Here is a 21,789-nt window from a genome sequence, read left to right as displayed (position 1 = left end):
TCAAAATTTGAAAGAGTATTCCAGTCAACATTGTCAAAAGCTTTCTTTAAGTCTACAAATGCTAGAAATGTAGGTTTGCCTTTCCTTAATCTATTTTCTAAGATAAGTCATAGGGTCAGTATTGCCTTGTGTGTACCAACATTTCTACGAAATCCAAATTGATCTTCCCTGAGGTTGGCTTCTACCAGTTTTTCCATTCGTCTGTAAAGAATTCGTGTTAGTATTTTGCAGCTGTGGCTTATTAAACTGATAGTTCGGTATATTTCACATCTGTCAACACCTGCTTTCTTTGGGATTGGAATTATTATAGTCTTCTTGAAGTCTGAGGGAATTTCGCCTGTCTCATACATCTTGCTCACCAAATGGTAGAGTTTTGTCAGGACTGGCTCTCCCAAGGCTGATCTCCCATTTCATCTTCATCTACATCCTCTTCCATTTCCATAATATTGTCCTCAAGAACATCGCCCTTGTATAGACCCTCTATGTACTCCTTCTACCTTTCTGCTTTCCCTTCTTTGCTTAAAACTGGGTTTCCATCTGAGCTCTTGACATTCATGCAAGTGGTTCTCTTTTCTCCAAAGGTCTCTTTAATTTTCCTGTAGGCAGTATGTATCTTACCCCTAGTGATATATGCCTCTAGATCCTTACATTTGTCCTCTAACCATCCCTGCTTAGCCTTTTTGCACTTCCTGTCGATATCATTTTTGAGATGTTTGTATTTCATTTTGCCTACTTTGTTTACTGCATTTTTATATTTTCTCCTTTCATCAATTAAATTCAATATTTCTTCTGTTACCCAAGGATTTCTATTGGCCCTCATCTTTTTACCTTCTTGATCCTCTGCTGCCTTCACTATTTCATCTCTCAAAGCTACCCATTCTTCTTCCACCGTATTTCTTTCCCCCATTCGTGTCAACTGTTCCCTAATGCTCTCCCTGAAACTCTCTACAACCTCTGGTTCTGTCAGTTTATCCACATCCCATCTCCTTAAATTCCCACCTTTTTGCAGTTTCTAGAGTTTTAATCTACAGTTCATAACCAATAGACTGTGGTCAGAGTCCACATCTGCCTCTGGAAATGTCTTACAGTTTAAAACCTGGTTCCTGAATCTCTGTCATACCATTATACAATCTATCGGAAACCTTCCTGTGTCTCCAGGCTTCTTCCATGTATACAACCTTCTTTCATGATTCTTGAACCAATGTTAACTATGAATATGTTATGCTCTGTGCAAAATTCTACCAGGCGGCTGGCTTCCTCTTTCATTCCTTACCACCATTCCATATTCACCTACTACATTTCCTTCTCTTCCTTTTCCTACTATCGAATTCCAGTCACCCATGACTATTAAATTTTCGTCTCCCTTCACTATCTGAATAATTTCTGTTATCTCATCATACATTTCATCAATCTCTTCGTCATCTGCGGAGCTAGCTGGCATATAAACTTGTACTACTATGGTAGGTGTGGGCTTCATATCTCTCTTGGCCACAATAATGCGTTCATTATGCTGTTTCTTGTAGCTTACCCGCATACCTATTTTCCTATTCATTATTAAACCTACTCCTGCATTACCCCTATTTGATTTTGTATTTATAACCCTGTATTCACCTGATCAGAAGTCTTGTTCTTCCTGCCACTGAACTTTGCTAATTCCCACTATATCTAACTTTAACCTATCCATTTCCCTTTTTAAAGTTTCTAACCTATCTGCCCAATTAAGGAATCTGACATTCCACGCTCCGACCTGTAGAACGCCAGTTTTCTTTCTCCTGATAACAATAATCCCCGCCTGGAGTCCGAATGGTGGACTATTTCACCGCCGGGATATTTTACTCAAGAGGACGCCATCATCATTTAACCATACAGTAAAGCTGTACACCCTCGGGAAAAATTACGGCCGTAGTTTCCCCTTGCTTTCAGCCGTTCACAGTTCCAGCACAGCAAGGCCATTTTGGTTAGTGTTACAAGGCCAGATCGGTCTATCATCCACACTGTTGCCCCTGCAACTACTGAAAAGGCTGCTGCTACTCTTTGGGAGCCACACGTTTGTCTGGTCTCTCAACAGATACCCCTCCATTGTGGTTGCACCTACGGTACAGCTATCTGTATCGCTGAGGCACGCAAGCCTCCCCACCAACGGCAAGGTCCATGGTTCATGGGGCGGGGGGGGGGGGGAGGGTGAAGGATTTATGGATTGGGAAATAGGCCATAGAGTAAAGGGTTATCTGCAGCAATCAGAAAGGACATAGGTAGTCAGACAGGATATCCAACAACTATACAACTATATACGAGGGTCAGTCAAAAAGTAATGCCTCCTATTTTTTTTTCTACGTTTAATTGTCAGGAAATTTAAATGCAATTACATAGGTTGAAAACCACAACATTGAGGATCATTTTGTCATTTTTCAATGTAATCTCCGCCCATCTCTACAGTTTTGGTCCATCTTTGAACAAGGGCATGTATCCCAGCACGGTAAAAATCACAGCTCTGCTTCCTAAGCCATTGACGCACGGATGTTTTGACGGCCTCCTCATCTTCAAAATGAATCCCACGATGAGCTTCTTTTAGTGGCCCGAACAGATGGAAGTCTGATGGTGCCAGGTCAGGGCTGTATGGGGGATGAGGCAAAACTTCCCATCCAATTTTGACAATCTCGTCAGAGGTGTGACGACTGGTGTGTGGTCTTGCATTGTCATGCAAAAGAAGAACATCTGCCATTGATTTTGTTGGGCGAACTCGCTGAAGACGTGCTTTAAGTTTGTTGAGGGTTGTGACGTATTGAACAGAATTTATTGTGCATCCCTGCTCCAAAAAATCAACCAGAATCACACCCTCTGTATCCCAGAAAACTGTTGCCATAACTTTCCCTGCCGATCGCACAGTTTTGAATTTTTTCTTCCTCGGCGAGCTTGTGTGACGCCACTCCATTGACTGCCTCTTTGATTCGGGTTCAAAAAAATGCACCCATGTTTCGTCCCCGGTCACAATTTTTTTCAGAAACTCATCTCCCTCCAAACGGAAGCGCTGCAAGTGTTGGGAGGCTATTGGTTTCCTTGCCTCTTTATTCTGATCGGTTAACATTCTTGGAACCCACCGTGCACAAACTTTTGAGTACCCCAATTGTTTAATAATCGTGATCACACTGCCTTTACTAAGAGAAATAATGCGACACACTTCATCTGCAGTCACCCGACGGTCACCACGAATGATGTCATCAACTTGCTGAATGTTGTGTGGAGTCACTGCACTCACCGGCCTGCCGCTCCGCTTTTCGTCAGTCAACAGTGTTTGCCCTTCAGCTTCCTTACAACGACGAACCCATCGTCTAACAGTGCTGACATCCACAGTCACAACACCATACACCTTCTTCAGTCTTTCATGAATGCGTATGGGCGTTTCACCTTCTGCATTCAAGAATTCAATCACACAACGCTGTCTCAAACGAACATCGATGTCGGCCAACTTACAAACTTCTGCTGTGCTGCCACCTGTTGACACAGAAAGTTACTACTGCAGTGGATTGCAGAAGAAGGTTTGAGGAATGGCGCCAAATTCAAATTTTTCACTTAACTTAATTTCTTTAAGTAGAAAAAAAATGGGAGGCATTACTTTTTGACCGACCCTCGTACATACCACCCAAAAATGTGAATGACAGTGAAACCAAAGAATATTAATGAACTTATAAAATGTGTTAAAAGAGATGAGAATTTAATAATAATGGGGGCAAGAATGCAGTTGTACATGGTGCTAGCGAACAGAAAATTAAAAGTGTGTTTGGTCTTGGCAAGCAGAATAGGTTAGAGAAATGTTAAAGGAATTCTGTGTTGGACATGAGTTAATCATTGTGAATATGTTTTATGAGAACCCCTTGAGAAGGAATTGTTTATGAAATATCTCAGGGTACCGAAGAACGTTTTGGTAAAACAAGGATTTAGGAATGAAGTTAAGGACATCAGGGGTTATCCAGGTGTTAATATTGATAGTGACCACAATCCACCACTAATGAAATGGTCGTTGAAATTCAAAAATTTGTAGAGGTAACAGCTCACATGGCATCTAGGCAAGTCGTAGGAACTATAAATTCAGACTGCCTTGGAATAACATATGACAGAAGAACTAATGACGCTTTCCACTGACCTGTGAAAAAACCAGTGGAATGACCTCGATGAGGTTGGGTAAATACAGCTTAGAAAGTACTAGGATTGAAAAAGACAGACAACAGGCAGCCATGGATAACAGATGTGATACTGGAATTATTAGAGAGACAACAGTGTAAAAATATTGAAGGTGTAGAACAATATAGGGCAACTACAATTGAAATTATCCTGAAATACAGAAAAGCTAAAGAAGAATAAATGGAAGAAGGATGTCACAATATGGATACAAAATTGAAACTGTATAATACAAGATACTTCACACAGACCAATAAACAATGAATTTTGGGAGTACCAAATAAGGAACAGACTAATTAGAGACAAAGGTATGGTAATTGGGTAATGGAAGCAAAAAACAAGGTAAGAAATCGGAACAGTTTTTGGAGAAACATTATAGTTTTCTTGGAAAAATTACGCCAATCAAAAGTCCTCACACTGCAATAAGATGATGGGGAAGATGTGATGTCCTTTCTTCTGAATTGTAGAAAGCTTTGTTCAAACTATGAGGGAACAAATCCCAAGGTAGTAGTGAAATACCAGCAGATCTCTGCTGGGTGCAAAATACAGCAGTAAGAAAGTAAGCTATTCGAAGGCTTTGAAATGGGGTGCTACAGAAGACTGTTTTAAATCAAATGGATTGGTCAGTAAAGAATGAAGATGTCCTGACAGTCAACAAGAAAAATTGTCTAGCAAAGAACATAATGAGAGAAGAAGAGGGATTGGCCGGGCACATGTTATGGCAAAGTTGTTTGTGCAAACAGTAGTTGAATGGATAGTATGGGAAAGAATCCTAGGCAGCACAAAATATAAGTACATTAAGTGAGATGCAGCAGTTACGTGGAACTGAAGCTGCATAAAACCAATCATTAGAATGATGACAGTACCAACAATAGAATTCACTCTGTTCAGGCTATAGTTGGACATTGATTCTAAAGGCCTTGGATGGATGAATTACGAAGTGTTTGAGGAACCATGCACCATGCTGTAAGGTCTGAATATATCTGTCTTTGCAGCCTTTTAATTGTGTATTCTCTATATGTGAAGTAAGTTAATGTAGTTTTACAAAAAGTTTGTGCAATGTGAGATTTAAACCTCTGGGATAGCTCATCCACATTTGCAGAGTATTTAAGTTGCTCATGAAACCATCCAGACACTGCACTAGTGACTTCAGCTTTTGATTATTTCTTGCATTTGTTCTTTACTTGATTTCAACTCTCCAAATTAAGCATCGTTTTTAAATTTATGGTCCTAGGTCTTAGATGACAGTTTTTCTTGCATTTTCAGAGTGCAGGCTTTGCAGAAAGTAACAACAATTTCTGCATCCTTCAATCGCACACACAATTACTTCATAAGCAGTACACTTTGTGACATGTTTGTCTCAGGGGGACGGGGGTTGCCTAGATTTCAGTGTGGTTCTATTGTTCTGTTTTCATGTGTACATGCTTGCTAAAGTATATATTCTGTGTCTATCATAAGAAATTTTAATATGTCAAAGACAAATACAGCTGCTGACTACCCTTTTCATTCTAAGCTGCTTCCTCCTTGAGATGAGAGAAATGTTACTATTAGCCATTATTATCTTTTCTCTGTATTGGGTTATTAGGAAATTCATTTAATATATGTTGTTGTTGTTGTTGTTCTTGTTGTGGTCTTCAGTCCTGAGACTGGTTTGATGCAGCTCTCTGTGCTACTCTATCCTGTGCAAGCTTCTTCATCTCCCAGCACCTACTGCAACCTACATCCTTCTGAATCTGTTTAGTGTATTCATCTCTTGGTCTCCCTCTACGATTTTTACCCTCCATGCTGCCCTCCAATACTAAATTGGTGATCCCTTGATGCCTCAGAACACGTCCTACCACCCGATCCCTTCTTCTTGTCAAGTTGTGCCACAAACTCCTCTTCTCCCCAATCCTATTCAATACCCCCTCATTAGTTATGTGATCTACCCATCTAATCTTCAGCATTCTTCTGTAGCACCACATTTCGAAAGCTTCTATTCTCTTCTTGTCCAAACTATTTGTCGTCCATGTTTCACTTCCGTACATGGCTACACTCCATACAAATACTTTCAGAAATGACTTCCTAACACTTAAATCTATACTCGATGTTAACAAATTTTTCTTCTTCAGAAACGCTTTCCTTGCTATTGCCAGTCTACATTTTATATTCTCTCTACTTCGACCATCATCACTTATTTTGCACCCCAAATAGCAAAACTCCTTTACTACTTTAAGCCTCTCATTTCCTAATCTAATTCTCACAGCATCACCCGATTTAATTCGACTACATTCCATTATCCTCGTTTTGCTCTTGTTGATGTTCATCTTATATCCTCCTTTCAAGACACTGTCCATTCCATTCAGTTGCTCTTCCAAGTCCTTTGCTGTCTCTGACAGAATTACAATGTCATCGGCGAACCTCAAAATTTTTATTTCTTCTCCATGGATTTTAATACCTACTCTGAATTTTTCTTTTGTTTCCTTCACTGCTTGCTCAGTACACAGATTGAATAACATCGGGGAGAGACTACAACCCTGTCTCACTCCCTTCCCAACCACTGCTCGATTTCTGTACAAATTGTAAATAGCTTTTCGCTCCCTGTATTTTACCCCTGCCACCTTCAGAATTTGAAAGAGAGTATTCCAGTCAACATTGTCTTAGGCTTTCTCTAAGTCTACAAATGCTAGAAAATTAGGTTTGCCTTTCCTTAACCTTTCTTCTAAGAAACGTCGTACGGTCAGTATTGCCTCACGTGTTCCAACATTTCTACGGAATCCAAACTGATCTTCCCCAAGGTCGGCTTCTACCACTTTTTCCATTCGTCTGTAAAGATTTCGCATTAGTATTTTGCAGCTGTGACTTATTAAACTGATAGTTCATTAATTTTCACATCTGTCAACACCTGCTATCTTTGGGATAGGAATTTATATTCTTCTTGAAGTCTGACGGAATTTCGCCTGTCTCATACATCTTGCTCACCAAATGGTAGAGTTTTGTCTGGACTGGCTCTCCCAAGGCTGTCAGTAGTTCTAATGGAATGTTGTCTACTCCCGGGGCCTTATTTCAACTTACGTCTTTCAGTGCTCTGTCAAACTCTTCACGTGGTGTCATATCTCCCATTTCATCTTCATCTACCTCCTCTTCCATTTCCATAATATTGTCCTCAAGAACATTGCCCCTGTATAGACCCTCTATATACTCCTTCCACCTTTCTGCTTTCCCTTCTTTGCTTAGAACTGGGTTTCCATCTGAGCTCTTGATATTCATGCAAGTGGTTCTCTTTTCTCCAAAAGTCTCTCTAATTTTCCTGTGGGCAGTATCTATCTTACCCCTCATGAGGTAAGCATATACATCCTTACATTTGTCCTCTAGCCATCCCTGCTTAGCCATTTTGCACTTCCTGTCGATCTCATTTTTGAGACGTTTGAATTCCTTTTTGCCTGCTTCACTTGCTGGATTTTTGTATTTTCTCCTTTCATCAATTAAATTCAATATTTCTTCTGTTACCCAAGGATTTCTAGTAGCCCTCGCCTTTTTACCTACTTGATCCTCTGTTGCCTTCACTACTTCATCCCTCAAAGCTACCCATTCTTCTTCTACTGTATTTCTTTCTCCCATTCCTGTCAGTTGTTCCCTTATGCTCTCCCTGAAACTCTGTACAACCTCTGGTTTAGTCAGTTTATCCAGGTCCCATCTCCATAAATTCCCACTTTTTTGCAGTTTCTTCAGTTTTAATCTACAGGTCATAACCAATAGATTGTGGTCAGAGTCCACATCTGCCCCTGGAAATGTCTTACAATTTAAAACCTGGTTCCTAAATCTCTGTCTTACCATTATATAGTATATCTGAAACCTGTCAGTATCTCCAGGCTTCTTCCATGTGTACATCCTTCTTTTATGATTCTTGACCCAAGTGTTACCTATGATTAAGTTGTGCTCTGTGCACAATTCTACCAGGCGGCTTCCTCTTTCATTTCTTAGCCCCAATCCATATTCACCTACCACGTTTCCTTCTCTCCCTTTTCCTACTATCGAATTCCAGTCACCCATGACTATTAAATTTTTGTCACCCTTTACTATCTGAATAATTTCTTTTATTTCATCATACATTTCTTCAATTTCTTCGTCATCTGCAGAGCTAGTTGGCATATAAACTTGTACTACTGTAGTAGGTGTGGGCTTCGTGTCTATGTTGGCCACAATAATGCGTTCACTATGCTTTTTGTAGTAGCTTACCCGCATTCCTATTTTCCTATTCATTATTAAACCTACTCCTGCATTACCCCTATTTGATTTTGTATTTATAACCCTGTAGTCACATGACCAAAAGTCTTGTTCCTCCTGCCACCGAACTTCTCTAATTCCCACTATATCTAACTTTAACCTATCCATTTCCCTTTTTAAATTTTCTAACCTACCTGTCCAATTAAGGGATCTGACATTCCACGCTCCGATCCGTAGAACGCCAGTTTTCTTTCTCCTGATAACGACGTCCTCTTGAGTAGTGCCCGCCCGGAGATCCGAATGGGGGACTATTTTACCTCCGGAATATTTTACCCAAGAGGACGCCATCATCATTTAACCATACAGTAAAGCTGCATGCCCTCAGGAAAAACTACAGCCGTAGTTTCCCCTTGCTTTCAGCCAGAAAGATACAATAACAGTATATATGCACACAATACGCTTCAGCAATGCTTGGGGAACAGCTGTAGAAAATATACACATTCTGCAGTTCAGTAATTTACATTTAAAAATAATTGTTGAGCATTTCCATAAAAGATGGTCCACGTGAGGAAATCCTCATAAGAGCAATAGAATCTGAGGCTAAGACAATAGATTGAGCTATTCGAGGGTATGAGGCAAATCCAGTTATGATGGCATCCCATACCAGTGTGCATTCTGAAGTAAGAGAAAGAGCTGTGTGGTTTTCATATGCAGTCTTAGCATATACATAGTCTCAACAGCATACTAAGTGTGAGTACAACAGTGCTGTGAGATGGTGGCACCTGATGTACATTCTTAAGCTTTACCAGCAAATCAGCTGTTTGTGTTGCTCTCAAGTGTCCAGCTCAGTGCAGTCATCAACAAAATGCAATAGTTCGATGTGTACATTGCTGTCATTTTCAGCTGATGCTTGCAGAATGAGTACTTATGCTACAACAGACGTCCTTTATACTCTTATTACCGTCCACCCCTTCACCGGCTATGTGGCTGCACGCAGTGTCGGGTGTAGTATTAGGGGGGGGGGGGGGGGGGGGGGGGTCGTGATTGCCACATATTGGGCACAATCTCAAATGTCTCATTGCATTCGTCTCCCCAGTCAAGTGTGAGTCACTCTCGGCTGACATTGCGACTTCAGTTTGTCGAGAGCTGGGTCTCACATCTTATGTGAGTGAAACCACTATCCCTAGTGATCTGCCCCTCATATGTTGACCGACTCTTTCAAGATACAATGCCAAAATGATGAGGTTTGTCTTAGCACTTGAGTTTGTTCATGTTTTATGGAGACCCAGTAGTTATGCAGTGTTCTCCAACAACAGAATTTTTGCGTTGGTTGAGTTCAGTGTGACTCCTACACTCCCGGGACCATTCTTTGACTGTTTGCAAAGTCTACGTGATGTACACCTTATTGCATTCATATGAAATATGATAGACACTCGGTTTAAGCTACCTTCAGTCATTGTTCACCTCAGCTAATATTGCATGTTTTTGGAGGTGGATATTTTTACTCAAATTGTTGTTTTGGAGGTGGATAGGAAACACATTAAATGTTACCCCAATCTAGGATTCTGCATTTTATTTGCAAAGTGGAAACAGTAAGGGTTTTTAAGCACCCATCACCTGAAGTATATCAGCAACCAGTTAACAACAGACACCTGGCAGTGTAGCTGACACATATGAGGACCAAATTGTGTGCAGTATTGTTTCGTCTTGATACAGAATCCTTGCTGACAAGCTTTTACTTAAAAGGCAAGCCATCCCTGTTGAGCAGTATTGGGAAACTTGGGAGAAACTGTGGAGGGCAATTCAGGATGAGTAGTGTGTGTGTGTGTGTGTGTGTGTGTGTGTGTGTGTGTGTGTGTGTGCGCGCGCGCAGCATTATTTATTTATTTATTTATTGTTCCATGGGACCAAATTAAGGACAAGTCTCCATGGTCATGGAACGAGTCAATACATGTAATTATAACACGATATTAGAAACAGATCAAATGAAATATAAAAAAACATATTCAGGTGACAAGTCGTAAGTTTAAATAAAGAAAATCAACAATGTAACACTGGAATTTGCTTAATTTTTTAGCTCTTCCAGGAGCTCCTTGGCAGAATAGGAGGAGTGAGCCCTGAGGAAACTCTTCAGTTTAGACTTAAAAGAGTTTGGGCTACTGCTAAGATTTTTGAGTTCTTGTGGTAGCTTATTGAAAATGGATGCAGCAGAATACTGCACTCCTTTCTGCACAAGAGTCAAGGAAGTGCCTTCCACATGCAGATTTGATTTCTGCCTAGTATTAACTGAGTGAAAGCTGCTAACTCTTGGGAATAGGCTAATATTGCTAACAACAAACGACATTAAAGAAAATATATACTGTGAGGGCAATGTCAGAATTCCCAGACTATTGAATAGGGGTCGACAAGATGTTCTCAAACTTACACCACATATAGCTCAAACAGCCCGCTTTTGAGCCAAAAATACCCTTTTTGAATCAGAAGAATTACCCCCAAAAATAATACCATACGACATAAGTGTATGAAAATATGCGAAGTAGACTATTTTTCGTGTTGAAATGTCACTTATTTCTGATACTGTTCTAATGGTAAATAAAGCAGCATTTAATTTGTGAACAAGATCCTGGACATGGGCTTACCACAACAGCTTACTATCTATCCGAACGCCTAGGAACTTGAACTGTTCCGTCTCGCTTATAATATGCCCATCCTGTCTGATCAAAATATCGGTTCTTATTGAATTGTGAGTTAGAAACTGTAAAAACTGAGTCTTACTGTGATTTAGCATCAAATTATTTTCCACAAGCCACGAACTTATTTCATGAACTACATTATTTGTTACTGTTTCAATATAATACACAAGATCCTTCACTATCAAGCTGGTGTCATCAGCAAACAGAAATATTTTTGATTCACCTGTAATACTAGAAGGCATATCATTTATATAAATAAGAAACAGCAGTGGCCCCAGCACCGACCCTTGGGGAACGCCCCACTTAACAGTACCCCATTGGGACTGAACATCACTACCACTCTCAATATTGCGGAGAATTACCTTCTGCTTTCTGTTCTTAAAGTAAGAGGCGAACCAATTGTAAGCTACTCCCCTTACTCCATAATGGTCCAACTTCTGCAGTAATATTTTGTGGTCAACACAGTCAAAAGCCTTCGTTAAATCAAAGAAAACACCTAGCGTTTGCAACCTTTTATGTAATCCGTCCAAAACCTCACAGAGAAAAGAGAATATAGCATTTTCAGTTGTTAAACCATTTCTAAAACCAAACTGAACATTTGACAGCAAATTATGTGAATTTAAATGCTCCAGTAACCTTATATATACAACCTTCTCAATAACTTTAGCAAACACCGATGGCATAGAAATAGGTCTAAAATTGTCGACATTATCAATGTCTCCCTTTTTATAAAGTGGCTTCACTACCGAGAACTTTAATCGGTCAGGAAACCGACCACTCCTAAAGGAAAAGTTACAGATATGGCTAAGTACTGGGCTAACATACATAGAACAATACTTCAGTATTCTGCTAGATACCCCGTCATATCCATGAGAGTTCTTGGTCTAGTGATTTAATTATTAACTCAATCTCCCTCTTGTCAGTATCATGGAGGAGCATTTCAGGTAACAGTCTTGGAACACTTTTTTCTAAGAGCGCTATATGATTCCCTGTTGGGACTAGGTTACCATTTAGTTCACCTGCTATATTCAGAAAGTGATTATTAAATACTGTACATATATGCGACTTATCAGTAACACGGATATTCCCACTACGCACTGATTCTATATCCTCGACCTGTCTCTGCAGACCAGCCACTTCCTTTACGACTGACCATATGGTTTTAATTTTATCCTGAGACTTAGCTATTCTATCTGCATACCACATACTTTTTGCCTTCCTAATAACATTTTTAAGCACCTTACAATACTGCTTGTAATGGGCTGCTGCATTTAGATTTTGACTGTTTCTAACGTTTTGATATAATTGCCACTTTGTTCTACAAGATATTCTTATCCCTCTAGTCAGCCACCCAGGCTGCCTGTTTGTGCTAGTATCCTGTTTTGAACATTCTAACAGAAAGCAACTTTCAAAGAGCATGAGAAAAATTTGAGAAAAGCATTATATTTATCGTCTACTGTATCAGCGCTATAAACATCTTGCCACTCTTGTTCCTTGATAAGGTTTACAAAGGTCTCTACAGCAACTGGATCAGCTTTCCTAAACAGCTGATGACTATATTTAACACGTGTTGCAGCACAAAAATCTTTTAGAGTTAAAATTTGTGCATCATGATCTGAAAGGCCATTCACCCTTTCACCTTTATTTCAAACTGGAGGTATTCACCCACTTCTGCTCAGCTGTATCTACTACTTAATACCTGGTGCTTTCAGTAGCTGCCTTGAGTTGCGCACACCTTGAGCAGAACAACCATTTTAACAGCCTTGATGCTGCATCAGCAGTGGTAAACCTATTTTTCTATGTTTGATGGAATGACAATAAAAGTACAGTTGTGATGGTAAAGAAAAGAATGTAGTTCTCAGACACTTCCACTTCTATAATAAATATTAATTACTACTGAATTTCTTTTAATGTACTCATAGATGAAATTAGTTTCCGGGCATGACTCAGAATTCTTGTATTTGGTCTTGCTTCATAGTCAGATTTCTCACAAGGCAGATAAAACCCTTCCTTGATTAGTCTGGTGTGCTGTAACAGTCACTGCATACTCCCTGTGAGCAATAGGTGCGTTTTCTGGTAATGTAATACACAAACCATGTAGCTTTCATATTTGTGGTCCATTAAGGGGGTGAATGTGGTAGTCAGCCAACAGTGTACCGAGCCAGGTATGGAGAGCCATGTAGCAATTTGTGTGTTTGTCCAATATTGTTGGAGTATTATTGCAAATGATGGTACATATATGTTCTCCTTTGTAAGACCAGCTCAGAAATGCTTATTCCCTTATGTTAGATGGCCATTTGCATCCTGCAATAACACGTTCAGTAACAAGCGGCTGTCTTCAAATGCAGCAGTATCGTATTTTACACTGTTAATGTGCTTGAGGAAAACTGTGCAGTTGAAGTTAAATAAATGACAATGCAGCACTATATTATCATTGTTTGAATATGTATACATACATGTTGATAACACTCTCTCTCTCTCTCTCTCTCTCTCTCTCTCTCTCTCTCTCTCTCTCTCTCTCCCCCCCCCCTCCCTCTCCCCCCCTCCCCCCCCCCCTCTCCCTCCCTCCCTCTCTGTGGTTTTGTGTGTGTGTGTGGGGGAGGGGGGGGGGGCATATGCACATGATGTTAAAACTTTTACATTAGAGTCACCATGTCTGTGCAGTATAGTATTATTCTCGCTTGTTGTATTTGATTATTCTTTTAACTTTTTTACTTTTCATGTAATATAATTTTGTTATGTTACAGTTGTCCTTTGAAATGAACAGTAAATAAATAAATAATTTATGTGACGCACATATTTTCACTTGTTTCTAATATAGACTCTAATACTTTTTCACAGTTCTCAACAGACTTGAACAAGATTTTTGTTAATATCAACAAAAACATACCAGTGCAATTTCGACTGATTCCTTACAGTTCGGGCCTGTACATACGTGCTCTCGCAGTGTATGTAAGCTCCAGTGATCAGCAGGAGCCAGTGATAAGATGCATAACTCACGTAGCAGAAGATGAAAAGGATGGAAAAGGTAATAAATATTACAAGCAGCTTCTTAATACTAGTGTAACTAGTAAGCTATTTATAACCCTTTTTCACGAGTGAGGTTCGCGTTTTAGTGTTGGTGATTTTTGCACAGTTTCACACAGTCCAATTAGGCTTTACTTCTGTACAGTATGGTTGAAATTATTTGTTAGTGGACATATAACATCTTGGAAATGCGTCTCTGTAGTCGGAGCTTGCAGCACTATGTGCGAGCTGCGTGGCAGTATGCCAGTATGCCGTTTGGCACACTGAAAATGAACATTCTTTTACAGCAGAAATGTTGGGTGCTTATCTCGCAGGTAGCATGCTCACAGTTTGACTGAGCCTTAATCGATGGGCAGCTGAATGCTGTTGTGCTAACATGGAAGCAGCGTGTAATAGAATACAGCATCCAAGTAATTTTAATTAGTCTGTCGACCCAAACCACTTAAAAAATGGATTAACTGACCAGTTGCTCTGACAGGCAACACTCGTTAGGGAACGGCCACCAGGCGGCGATAGCATCACACCCTCACCTGTACACCGATGACTAGATGGCACATCATTCGCTGAAATATGGGCAACCTTGGCAGAGTACAAGCAGCCCCCAGTCGCCTTCCATTGTTTGGCATCTGTGACAGCTGTTTCTGAGGTAGCATCACTAGTGAATAGAGTCACCATATCTGTGAGTAAAGCATTTGTGGAAAGAGCAGAAGAACAAATCTTGAACTAAATATGTTCAGATTTCCTGCAAAGATGAAGAAAGGTTATGGAAGTGGAATTTGAATTCAAGTGATTGAATGTATTAGTTATGTGCAAAAACTAGTAATGAGCCCTAAGCACTGGATCCTGTCTAAATTTTATCAGACTTAGATGTTGATATAATGTGGCATCCACGCTTCTTGCACAGGAACGATATGTTCTCATTGTTAAATGAAATCATTGCTGACATTTGACTGTTAGTACATTTTGGCTTTAAAGCAATTTTCAAGTACAATAGAAAAACTGAAACCAATAAATTGTATGGAGTACAAAGAGAAATGTAAGGAACATTACTTTATTTCTATCAGTCCAGTTGAAAATGGCTCTACATCTAAAACTGTGAAAGTGAAATAAAGAAATAACAAAAACTTACAGAGTGACTTGGCAGCAATGATATAATTTAAAAAGTACATAATGACTGAGGTCTCCAACCGTGAAAAAATAATCAGATGATAGTAGTCTGGACAGAGCGGTCAGCAATAGTGGTCATGTGTGTGAGAAGTGTGCCTTCTTGTGTGAATGAGTGTGTGTGTGTGTGTGTGTGTGTGTGTGTGTGTGTGTGTGTGTGTGTGTGTGTGTTTTCCTTTCTTTTCTGAAGAAGACTTCGGCCAAAAGCACAGTGTGCAAAGTCTTTCCTTTGTGCCTGTCTGCAACTCAATGTGTCAACTTTGCTGTGAGTAGCAGTCTGACTTTTCCATAACACTGATCATCATATGATAACATTTTGTCATTGTATAGCCTGCTGTATACTAAAACAGAAGCAAAAACGAGTGAATGAATGTAAAGCATTGCTTACGTCGCAACGAATGGAAGAAAATGCAAACGACATTCACGGACAGTTCACCTGTGTTCACTACCATTCATTGGTACCTGTGAACAAGCATTCACACTGGATGCAAGGGAGCAGAACAGGAAAGGAGGAGCATAACTTGCCTACTCTACGAACACTGTTTATTTGTTTTTGATTGTTTCTTGCATTAATCATCCCCACATAGATTTCACTTGATAACAACACTAGTTATAGTTAAAACATAAATATTTGCTATTGAGATAGAATTATTTTGTGTACTATTTTTGACAAAGCAAGCAATAGGTAGTAGGTTGATGAGTAAGCAGTATTTCAGTTTGTACGTATGCATGAAATGCGTGGAGGTGTTGCACTTAACACTGAATTGCAGCTCCAGCTTTCTTTAGCATTATTTCAAAACTTTGCACAAATGTCAGTTGATGGCTCCTTTTTGGTGGCTCCTTGAGAGGAAAAACAAAAGCAAAACATTAATTACCAGTGATCAGCATAAGCAGTTTGGATGGAAAATAGCAGATGAATACTCTGTGTTGAAGCAGAAAAGAAGTGAGTTTCCCTGGATGCTTTGCTATAAGTCTAACAAACAGCTGAACACCAGCAAATGCATACCGAAAATGACTGAATGTTGTTTGCTCGCTCTCACCCACTGTTTACACCAGAGACAATTCTCATTTCCTGGTGTTCACTCCAATGTAAAACTGGCTTCAGTGAGCAATTTGTTAGTGCTCTCTGACATTCTTTTCTGTTACTTGGTACCTGTTCCACAAGCATCTACATGGCAGTGAATGGAAGAGAACATGCCAGAACAAGCATTGCATTCTGCAAACTTGCAAATATTGGTATTACGTGTTCACTATTAAAGTGTTTCGTGCTGTGAAATGGCTAAGCACTAAATGGAAAACATTAGACACACTACCCAGCTACCATTTACACATGATGGTATGCAACTTGTGCTGATTTTTGTTTGCTCAGTGCTAATCTGGCTTAAAATATCCTTGCAGTAGAGGACACATCCCAGGATTTAAAGACTGAAATGTAATGCAGAATGGTCTTTTGAATGTGATCAGGGAACTGCTGATCAAAGTGTCCTCAAACATTTGCAGGTTACTCCTAAAAGATCTTATTTTGCTGTAAATGGTTGAAGAATGCATGCTGTTTATGATGCCCCATGTTTATTGAAAAGAAGTTGGAACAATCTACTTATGGCAACTCCGCTTTCAACAATGCTGTTGTTTCACATGGAGATCTCAGAAAAACGTACAGCATTGTTAAAGAACATAAAAGGCAGAATGTTGTTAAAAATCACTGATACTCACATGTAACCGGAGTCATACCAGAAAATGAATGTGAAAATGGCATTTCAGTTCCTCAGCCACACTGTTGATCCAGCTGTCAGAACTTTTATAGAAACTGAACAATTGCAGAGGTAGCCGGCCGCGGTGGTCGAGCTGTTCTAGGCGCTTCAGTCTGGAACCGTGCGACTGCTATGGTCGCAGGTTCGAATCCTGCCTCGGGCATGGATGTGTGTGATGTCCTTAGGTTAGTTAGGTTTAAGTAGTTCTGAGTCCTAGGGGACCTCAGATGTTAAGTCCCATAGTGCTGTGAGAGCCATTTGAATTGCAGAGTTATACAGCAGAGAACACAACTAGTTTTATAAAGCTTAAGAACAATTTGTTATATGTTTTGAATAGCAGCCTTTTCCTCCAATCCATATAGGCATGCATTATCAGATCTCACAGCATGGAGGACGATGATTGTGTAAACTTTGTGACACACAAATCCAACAGTTTATCAGAAAGGTGTTACTGCAATACAGTCTGCTTTCAAACAAATATTCACAAGAAACATTTATAAGTATTACTTTCCATCAATTTCATTTATTTATTCTGCATATAATTGTGAGAATTGTCCCTACAGTAGAAATAAACTTTGTAGAATTACGGGAGCCAATCAGAGTTCAGCAATTGAAGACTTGGGAAGAATTCCTCTCGAGAAACTAAGGCTGAGCTTCAGCTACAGCTAGCAATGGGACGAACACATTTGGCACAGGGTGAACTTCTGCTAATAGACAACAAAGCTCACAACACTTTACTGAAGAAAACAACATTGTCACCAATTCTGTGGCACAGACAGGTCAACCAGCATTGAGCATTGCCTGCGATATCTGTTTTCCATCGGAAAAACTATTTGCATGGTAGCTTGTTCTTCCATAAGGATGGGCAATCAGTCACAATGTAAATACATGTGCCTGTCAGTTCCATAGTGGTCACATTTTCTACTTTCAGTAGTTGAAAATGTTATTTCCTCCCCTTTATGCAGAAATGTCTGTGTTTCAGTGACAGTGTTAATGTGTAAGTTTCTTATACCTGATTATTTCTTCTTTACTAAATTGCATCAAAAACTAATATGCTTCTAATTTTGCGGTACACATTGCAAGAGAGCCGATTTTGTTTGAGCTCCTAATAGGCCAGGAATTTTTTAGTTTCATACCATCTTCAGTCACAATATTCTCTCTCTCTCTCTCTCTCTCTCTCTCTCTCTCTCTCTCTCTCTCTCCCCCCCCCCCCCCCCCCCCCCAATGAGTTTAAAGCTAGATCTCCAGTCCACCATTTCCTCACCTCATACAACAGTTGCAGTCATTTCTACACAGTAGGCTATTTCATATCATTTGTTTTCACAAACGAATATCAATCTTATAATATTGCTTCCTAAATTACTCCAATGTATAAATTGTACACTTATCAATAAAAGTAGAAAATTGTGATGAATAATGCTAATAAGCGTGCCAAACCATGCAGTATATGCAACAATGGAAAATTAATTTCTAAAAATTTTCAATTACGACTGCTTTGAATTATTCATCTGTTTATGTAAACAATAATGTAATCTCCTTTGCTGAATGGTGTGGCTGAATGTAGTGAAATGCACTCTTCAAAATAACAACTGTTTATTACGAGGACCGAACTTCTGAGAATAATGTCTACAGAACTTGAGAACAGCAATTTCGTGAGGACCAGGGAAGATTAATGATGACACAGGCCCACGAGGCTGGGAACTCATAGGCGGCAGTTGCTGTGACGACACCGTCCTACGAGGCTGGGACCAAGTAGACAGTCAACTGGTGAAAAAGAAGATGCTGTACTGGCAGGATCCCATGAGACAATGATCTTCTGGGCAGTCACAACAAATACTGTAAAGTAGTGCCCTCAGAGCAGCTGGTGGAAACACAGTGGTGGCAGTGGCTCATGGCGAGGGCTGCACCTTGGCAGGGAGCAGGAGTGGCAGCAGTAGATGGGGTCCGTAGCGGAGACTTGAGGCAGCTGTTTGTTGATCGCTCAGAGCTCAGGATATAATTCATCCTCAAGGGGCAGAGTGTCGACCTAAGTACGTGCCTGTGGGAGGATACATGTGCAGTATCACATGATCAAGTGAACGTAAGTTACTGCCTGCGACTGCAGCATTGTGTGCTGTCACTTTCGTGCCACTTAGTAGCGAGCTTGGTACTCTTGAACATTGTGGCAGCTGCTGCTGTCTTGACTATACACAGTACCTTGCCTCTCCTGCTTACAAACAACCTCCTGGGTGAGGCAGGGGGCGTACCTGGCCTGCCAAACATACACATAAATGTGGGGGGCAGCCCTGTATACACCTCAAATTAATATGTGTTTTTGAATAATGGAGAACAGTCATAAACATGTTATATTGTGGGAATGAAAGTGCAAATGTGGAAGTTTCTTGCCAATGCAGAATATTAACATTTCGTGACCAAATGAAGGTAGCTATTAAAAATACTTTATTTTGTTATCTCGTCTAGGACATTTTTAGTAAAAAGCTAATGCTATGTCATTCATTTATCACTATATGATAAACAGAAACAGATATAGTGCCCCCCCCCCCCCCTCTACCCCACAGAAAAAGAAAATAAAATAACATCAGTATAACTCTTGAAAATGGAGTTGTAGTTCCAAAAATACATTAGACTAAAACACGAAAATAAAAAAAGTAACTGAAGACTGCATATTGTTGACAAACATATTCCTAATCTAGAAACTAAAGTTACAGAGAGCCCTTGACAAAAATCTGATAAAACGGTGCATCTTGTGTTGATTACTACTACAAGTTGTGAGCTGTTCCTAATTAAACATCTACTTAATAATATGTAGCCTTCCCTTTTGTCCTGATAACGGTATTGATGTACTGTGGAATGGACCCTATGAGAAACCAAACATGTTGGAGTGTCATCTGATCTGTGACCATGTGATTACCACTGACACCTAGCAAAGGTCAGTTGGATTAGTGTCCAAGAAGTGATTGTCTTGCTCAGTGGTATCCCAAATGTGCTTGGTAGGACTGAGGTCAGATGACCTCAGATAATTCTCACAGAATTTGGAAGCAATGAAGGGGCACATTGTCTCTCCAAAAGGTGGAGTGCTGTTGGCGAATGAACAGATACGCAGGAAGTTCCCGTATAATTCACTATTTAGGACGGTGTCAAACACATTAGGTGCCCCATGTCATCCCATGTAAATATCCCCTACATGAAAGTATGTCTTTACCCGCGTGTAGTTCAGTGTCTAACTAGTGTCACACTACAAAACTAGGTTCAGTTCTCAGTCACTCCAGTCTGTCACTTGTCAGTACTTTCGCATCTGACAGTGATTTGACTAGTTAAAATGCCAAGTTGCACCATGGTGTGGAGCCCATGCTAAACTTTCAGTTTCCTTATATCTGAGTTGTTAACCAGTTCAATGGCCGTGCATACCACCTCCATCAGAATCATGCCTAGTAAAACACAGTGGTGCTTAAACCAACCTTTGGATTGAAAACAGCTTTACCTTGCCTTCAATCTGAACGATGCAATGTTGGCATGCAAGATGCATTGCGTTACATGGTTTTTGACATACTTGTACCCTGTCCTTAGCCTTCACTAAAATTTATCACTCCTGGCAGCCTCTTCCTTTAACTTGAGCAAGTTTTTTGGGGAAGTGGCATCTATACCTCACGGCTAGTAGGTTGTTCCAGACAGATGGATGCTCATTACTTTACAACGAGAGTTCAGAGAATCACAGGGACAGTATTAGATCTTCGTAGATTGTTCTCAGGTGAAAAGGCTCTTTCAGAACATGATGAACAGACAGTCAAGGTGTAGTAAACAAAAGATTTAGAGGCAAATCTCTTTGCAATCCAAATATGTCAATCTTGAAGCTCTAACTTGGCAAGATGTCTACATGTGGAAGACCTGAACAACAAATATAATACATTTCAAACCTTTATCACTTTCTTTAAAAGGTTCTTTCAATTAAAAATGCAGGCACTTATGTACTACTAATGAGCAACTGATTTGGATAACTAAGGGCATTAGAATATTGGCAAGTCATAAACACAGTCAAGTCCAAAAGCAGCGTCATCTATGAAATACAACAGTCAGTTTATTACTGACACCTGTGTGCAGACAGAACAGAACTGAACTCCTTTGCAGAACTGAACTCCTTGTGGGAAGTGCTATTATTTATACAAACAGAGAATGTTCCTGAATATACAAACATAAGAAATTTTGAGAACCTTCCAGAAGTGATAAATACTCCGCTGTATCCTTTCTTTCAGGAGTGCTAGTTCTGCAAGGTTCGCAGAAGAGCTTCTGTAAAGCTTGGAAGGTAGGAGACGAGATACTGGCAGAAGTAAAGCTGTGAGTACCGGGCGTGAGTCGTGCTTTGGTAGCTCAGATGGTAGAGCACTTGCCCGCGATAGGCAAAGGTCCCGAGTTCGAGTCTCGGTCGGGCACACAGTTTTAATCTGCCAGGAAGTTGCATATCAGCGCACACTCCGCTGCAGAGTAAAAATCTCATTCTGGAAACATCCCCCAGGCTGTGGCTAAGCCATGTCTCCGCTGTATCCTTTCTTTCAGGAGTGCTAGTTCTGCAAGGTTCGCAGAAGAGCTTCTGTAAAGTTTGGAAAGTAGGAGACGAGATACTGGCAGAAGTAAAGCTGTGAGTACTGGGCGTGAGTCTTGCTTCGGTAGCTCAGATGGTAGAGCACTTGCCCGCGATAGGCAAAGGTCCCGAGTTCGAGTCTCGGTCGGGCACACAGTTTTAATCTGCTAGGAAGTTTCAGATGCCGTGTTGCTTG

At 40.2% G+C, this 21,789-nt stretch overlaps 1 protein-coding gene across 6 annotated transcripts in view; it reads left to right on the top strand.

Moving 5' to 3' along the window:
* Positions 1–21,789, top strand: part of LOC124613243 (cellular tumor antigen p53-like) — a 151,139-nt gene that overhangs the window by 68,111 nt on the left and 61,239 nt on the right. For all 6 annotated transcript variants that reach the window (XM_047141927.1, XM_047141923.1, XM_047141925.1 and 3 more), the window contains exon 5: positions 13,917–14,103. In XM_047141927.1, coding sequence (XP_046997883.1) covers positions 13,917–14,103 — 187 coding nt within the window. The remainder of the gene's footprint in view (positions 1–13,916; positions 14,104–21,789) is intronic.

Source organism: Schistocerca americana, chromosome 4, assembly GCF_021461395.2.
Source record: "Schistocerca americana isolate TAMUIC-IGC-003095 chromosome 4, iqSchAmer2.1, whole genome shotgun sequence".
Taxonomy (NCBI): domain Eukaryota; kingdom Metazoa; phylum Arthropoda; class Insecta; order Orthoptera; family Acrididae; genus Schistocerca; species Schistocerca americana.
Note: the sequence above shows the minus strand (reverse complement) of the source record. Positions and strands in the feature narration are given on the sequence as shown.